Below are 6,158 nucleotides of genomic sequence, written 5' to 3'. Positions count from 1 at the left end.
ATGTAATTCAGCATTTTCAACTTCCAGTTCCTGTACCTGCAGAATATAAGATAATATTAGCTAAAGAGTAATACGACAGAAATAATAATGTCCGTAACTATATGTAATCACAGTTTATACATCATGGGAACCATATTGGTAATCAGTGTAATTGAGACTGGTATATTTTTTTAAACAACAAGAACAAAGGATAAATTGAGTCTTTAAGTGAACTAAAGTAAGCTCAGTAAGCAATAAAGACTAAGATATACTGAAACTGATGAAAGTATTTACAGTTATAACATGTGAAGTTAATGAAATGCTGAGGAGCTGACAGAATAAAAAAATAACTATTAATTTGTAGTGTTCAGGCATCTTTAACTTCAGTTTCTTTTTACTTCATCCATGAGTTCTTCAGTGCTTAGTAATGGCACTTTTGTTAATATGGTTTAACATGATACAAGACCCTTACTGTGTTCTTCTGTAATGAAGTAAGTGTTTGCTTAGCAGAATTTTAGCTTTATGTTAGTTTAGCATTCTATTTAAAACAAAGATTTTGGGTTTACAAAATTCTCTGGTTACTTTCAAAACACCCACTTAGAAAGACTGCATTCTCAGACCTAACCAATTATATCATAAGATGCAGGTTAATCAAGCATCCATTCCAGCTATACATTGTAAAAATATTTTGATTTTTGCATATCCAAAGGGCCCATACAAATTCAGACGTCGCTTAGCATAATACTGCTTCTGTCCATAAATCTACTCAGTTACTGTCTTATACTGTAACTCATAAGAGAAAAGAATCAGTTAAAAAACAGAAAACCATAACAATCCAGATATACTTGCTGCATAATAACAATTCTGATTCTAACCTTTCTTTCTATCTCCTCTGATTCCCACCCACTATCATGGCTAACTGTATCATTCTTGTCATTTTCATCCCTAAATTTATGAAAAGTAGCAAAAAAATTACAAAAACAGCCTAAAATTCAGACATTGTTGATCACTACATACGTCGACTAGGATGTTTCAATTTCTTTCTAAATAATAACGTTTAGCAACATTCCTGTTACAAAACTTTTAATATAATTTCAGTTTTAAATCAGTATAGTCTGTTCTATATCATATCAGTTTAAAAGCTTCGTTATCTTGTTTTCTTTATCATCTGTACTTCATTTTATTGATGTTCTTCCTGCAGTCCTTTCTCTTAAGTTTATCATCATTAGAATATCTCTTCATTCATGACTGGTGTTTCTATTCTCTAGCTGGCATCTTCTATTGTGCAATTTGCTCTCTGTGACTCTCTGGTCACCAGGATATATCTTTTATTTCATGTTCCACATTTGTTTGATCTTTCTGTCTTTCATGAAGTGGTTATTTTCATTTTTCTTTGAGCTAAAGAAAGATGTGGTACATACCTTAATGACCCTGGGATCACCTTAAATACTACCTAATTTCTTCTTCTTTGTTTGTGTTTATATACCTTGGGGATTCAGTTTTGATTGTACCTGATGATGACAAAACGTTGTACATTTTTTTTTCTTCATTACCCATTCAAGCCGTCTCCAACCATTATTAGTCTCAAAGTGGGTTCCTCGTCATTGAATCAGTTATGATTAGCTTTTTGTAAAAATTTTCAAAATGATTTTTTTTCTTTAACATTTTTTGAACAGTTGATTTCTTGTAATTCACTCATCCTAAAAATGACAAACAGCATGAGCCCTGTTTCATAAAACACTTATTTCTGAGAGGAGGAGATGTTACAATGTATCCAAAGAAAAATAAGCTACATTTCCAGAAACAAAAAAATGTTGCTGGATAAAACTTAAGTTTTCTTGTTGTAAAAATTATTTTATATTTTCACATAATAACACAAGTTTTTTTTTATAATGCTAATATAGGTCAACTTACCCTTTTTTGAAGGATCATGTAATTCTTCTTCATTTCCATGTCTTTACCAGATGATTCCAGAAAACGACGATAGGCCAAATCAAAGGCTTGTCCAATTGTAAGTGTTATTTCTTGTGACTAAAGGTTTGGCCAAAATAGAATATTTTGTTAAATTATATTTCTATAAATTCAAATATAAAATAAAATCAGTCCTCAATGTCATAAAAATAACAATTATCTGAATTTATTAATCAATTACTAATAAAGTAAAAAAAAAGAAGATTAAACTAGTTAAATAATAAAAACTTAATATATGATGGGTGAATATATATGCATGTATAAAGAATACACAATAATACTGAACATACTTACCAGTTTGTCACTAATAAAGTAAAAAAAAAGAAGATTAAACTAGTTAAATAATAAAAACTTAATATATGATGGGTGGATATATACATGTATGTATAAAGAATACACAATAATACTGAACATACTTACCAGTTTGTCACTAATAAAGACAAAACAACTATGTTTTTCACTTTCTTCTTTGGCAATAAAACTGAAGAACTTTTTATCTGACTTGTCATCAGCACAGTAAGATATCCGATGAAGGGGAAACTGATGGAATATTTTCTTTACATACAAAAAAAAAAAAGGTAAATGAATAAATTCACACAAGATGATAAATTTACATTTGAAAGGTCATAGTTAAGAAATATTTTATTTTCATGCATCTCTGAGAAAAAGAACATAAAAAGCTGTAGACTACTTATACTCGGTAGATCTGGGCAACGTAATTGATTACCTATGAGGAGTATTTACATTGATTAGTGTTTAAATCGATTGACATGAGAATAATAAACTAACCAAAATTAGTTTTATAATTATTACTATTTTTGATTATTCCAACCATCCAAATAATCAAAATAATGTTATTGTTTGTTTGCTGTTATGCACAAAATTACATATAGGGTTACTATGTACTGTCCAATTTTAGCCTTATACATTTTTTTTTCCGCTTAAAGCTTGTTCAGCTTTGTTGCCAAACCCAGACTACCTCACCCTCTTTTTGTCATGGCAAAGCTACTGATCCCACAACAATCTGTACCATGCCTTACAGCAGGTTATAATGTTTACCTTTGTTTTGAAATCTTGGATGGCCACTCCATCTACAGAGATTGTCAATTCAACTTTTGGTATTTTTCCTCCCTCTGATCTCTTCAGGTTTTGTGTGAACTAAACATAATGATAGTTAACATAAAGAAGAATAAGTTTCTACAATTCAGTCAGTCTTTTTAAAATTATAGTTCAAATAGAAACTGAGCATTAATCTATTTTTAGTAATGTAGTTTGATATCACTTGCAAAAATTTTTACATTAAAAAACAGCCTTGTGCTTTTTTTAAGTTTAATCTTCCAGCTCTACAAATAAAGATAGTTCCAGTATTTTATTTAGAAATACTCTTTCATGCTATTCACCCACAGGATTTTTTTGTTGTTTTTATACAACTTCTGTATTGCACTTACAGGCAAGAACTAATATTCGGTACAACAATTCAGAAACTGTAATATATTTAATTAGACTTTCCTAGTTCTACCATAACCAGGCATCACTCACAGTTACAAAAGTTCAATTAAACACAATTAATTATCACTGATTGGACAATATGCTAAATACATTAATCACAAGACATATGATTTCATACAAAATCAAGTTATTTTTTAACTTTAGAACTTTCCTCAAACATTTATGTTCACCCTACCTTATACTGTGCATTATTTCAATATGACCTCTTTAATACAAAATCCTAAATTTTTCTTCATATTTGTAAAACTTGCATATTTAATCCCCACAACTTTCTGAAACTTATAACAACTTACCCTTAGTTTCCGAATTCCTTGTTTCACCACATCTATACCCTTAGGCTGTTCAACCTCAGTGTTTCCTAGAAACTGAATAATTACATAACAATATATACTCATCAGTAGTACAAAAATTTCATTTAGTGTAAGTAAAACTATACAAGTCTAAGCAATATTATTCTTTAATACATTAAACTAAAAAGCAGATTACAATTTCTGTGTTGAAACCGCATGCATTGTCTTTAGGAGAAGATTTGTTCTAAGAGTATATTTAAACAGTGCACATGTATAAGGTGTTAACAAATTACTTACTTTTAGTAAAATACTGTTAATAAGTTTGGAAATTTTGAAGTGTATCCTTTCTCTGAAACCTCTAAACAAAACAAATTTTTAATACAGTCTACTATGCCAAATACACAATCTTAATAATATAACTGGTATTTAATAAAATATGCAAAAAAATACTATATATATATATTTAGATTACTTAGTATTAGCAAACATTACATAAACTTCTACTAATATAATCAACTCAGTTTCATGTTTGCTATAAGAAGCTTTAAAATATTTTCTAAGCTATACCACAAAATACAGCAAATTTAGAACAAAATATAATATTTTTTACTGTAAAAAAATGAATACTTATACAATGATATTTACAAAAGTAAAAGTATATGCAGGTTTCCAGTAAATTCTAAAGCACAATAAAGCTTAAAACCAAACTTATTGTATGATGTTTCTTTTTTCTTTTAAAACTAAGAATATCCTGTTTGCTGTCTGAGAATATAACACGGTTTCAACCCATGTGAATACAAATAATAAAAAGAAAATTACATTCAACAAGATATCTGGTTCTACTAGATCCTATTATTTTATTTTACCTTGACTAAGTAGGCCACATGACCTGCTTCCAGGACTTCTGAGGGATGGATCCACACTCTGTTTCCTAAGCAAATAATATGATTATGACACCTACAAAGATAATCCTATTTTTTGCTTTTATACACAATCATAAAAACTAAACTCTCAAGAACTGCATGTAAACAGTTTATCAATGTTTATAAAACATTTTAGCTAAGATTTACAAATCAAATACCTTAGAACCACTGAATTGTATGGCTATGATGTTTTTTTCACATTTAAAAACAAAAGTTATGTGATAAAAACATTAAATTAGCATTAACAACAAAACACAAGATGTATAAAAATGGCTTGTACTGCAAAAAAAAAAGTGGAATATGAAACTTAATTTCTTAGATAAAAATCTCACAAACATAAGTACACAAAAGATGTTTTACAACAGATTTGTCATGAAAGCACCTAAATGAAGTCCCAAAAAATGATTTAACTTTATATATATATATATATTGATGCACAATGAAAATACAAGTCTAAATTTTACATGAATAGCTCTTTGGCCACATACAAACCATTACTTACATTTAACTCAGAGGGCAGGAAGGTTTGTTGATTGCCCAAGCAGTATTGTACCTTGAAATAACAAATTTCTGAGCTCATGTCATTTGAGTTCATAAAAATGCCACGTTCTCAATGCATTTCTTTTGGGCATCAGAGTATTTTACTATTTCATAACTGGGAAGGACCTTCACATTTCTATTGTTTTCTGTGATTTTAGATCACATGAGGGAAATAAAAGGTTTTTGTCTTAATTAAGTACACATGATGTATGTTCATGCATACCTTATGAAGGAAATACATGGAAAAAAACATTTCTAATTCAATAACAGCAACTTATTTATATTACTGGTTTAAATGTACATTATTTTGTTATGCTTCAACAAATTCTAGAATACATAATGGAAATTGATTGAGTGTTGTTTTTTTTTTAAGGAGTGTAGAATGCTTTTGTTTGTAAAGAGCAATGAGTGATGAGGGTTTATGCACAGTACTAGCCCTTGGAGAAACTTTTTTTTAAACAATAACAACAAGACCCATAATTTTGTACAAAACCAAACTATTTTTTATCTTTACAGCTTTACTCTAACATTGATACACACACACACACAAACAAAACCATTTTTCTCTATTGTTGCTATGCCTATTACTGAACAAGGAAAATGACATTTAAAATTTAAAACAAAGTTGGTTAAAAAGCAATCAGGATTAACCCTTTTAATTTTATACCATGTATGCTACGTTGAGTAAATTTCCTGAGAATCTGAAGCCCTTTCAAAGAGGATGTAGCATTGTAAGATAGTTTTTTATTTTCTCATGTACACCAGATCTTTTGCATAAAAATTCCAAGTTTGAATTACTGTACATACTTGTCAAGTTCTTTTTTCAATAACATTTCAGATGAAACAATAAAATATTATGGTCTACAATTACAACTATTTAGCCAAACATTGTATATGTGTCTATATATATATATATATATATATATATATATTGCAACACACACAC

The 6,158-nt window shown here is 28.9% G+C and overlaps 1 protein-coding gene across 1 annotated transcript in view; it reads right to left on the bottom strand.

The window, feature by feature from the left end:
• Positions 1-6,158, bottom strand: part of LOC106463805 (PTB domain-containing engulfment adapter protein 1-like) — a 25,797-nt gene that overhangs the window by 2,509 nt on the left and 17,130 nt on the right. The window contains exons 3-8 of the mRNA XM_022391417.1: positions 4,616-4,680; positions 3,753-3,824; positions 3,010-3,108; positions 2,371-2,505; positions 1,894-2,010; positions 1-36 (exon numbers count right to left, since the gene is read on the bottom strand). Of these exons, the coding sequence (XP_022247125.1) occupies positions 1-36; positions 1,894-2,010; positions 2,371-2,505; positions 3,010-3,108; positions 3,753-3,824; positions 4,616-4,680 (524 nt within the window). The remainder of the gene's footprint in view (positions 37-1,893; positions 2,011-2,370; positions 2,506-3,009; positions 3,109-3,752; positions 3,825-4,615; positions 4,681-6,158) is intronic.

Source organism: Limulus polyphemus, unplaced genomic scaffold (genome assembly GCF_000517525.1).
Source record: "Limulus polyphemus unplaced genomic scaffold, Limulus_polyphemus-2.1.2 Scaffold1488, whole genome shotgun sequence".
Lineage (NCBI taxonomy): Eukaryota > Metazoa > Arthropoda > Merostomata > Xiphosura > Limulidae > Limulus > Limulus polyphemus.
This window is presented reverse-complemented; position numbering and strand designations above follow the sequence as displayed.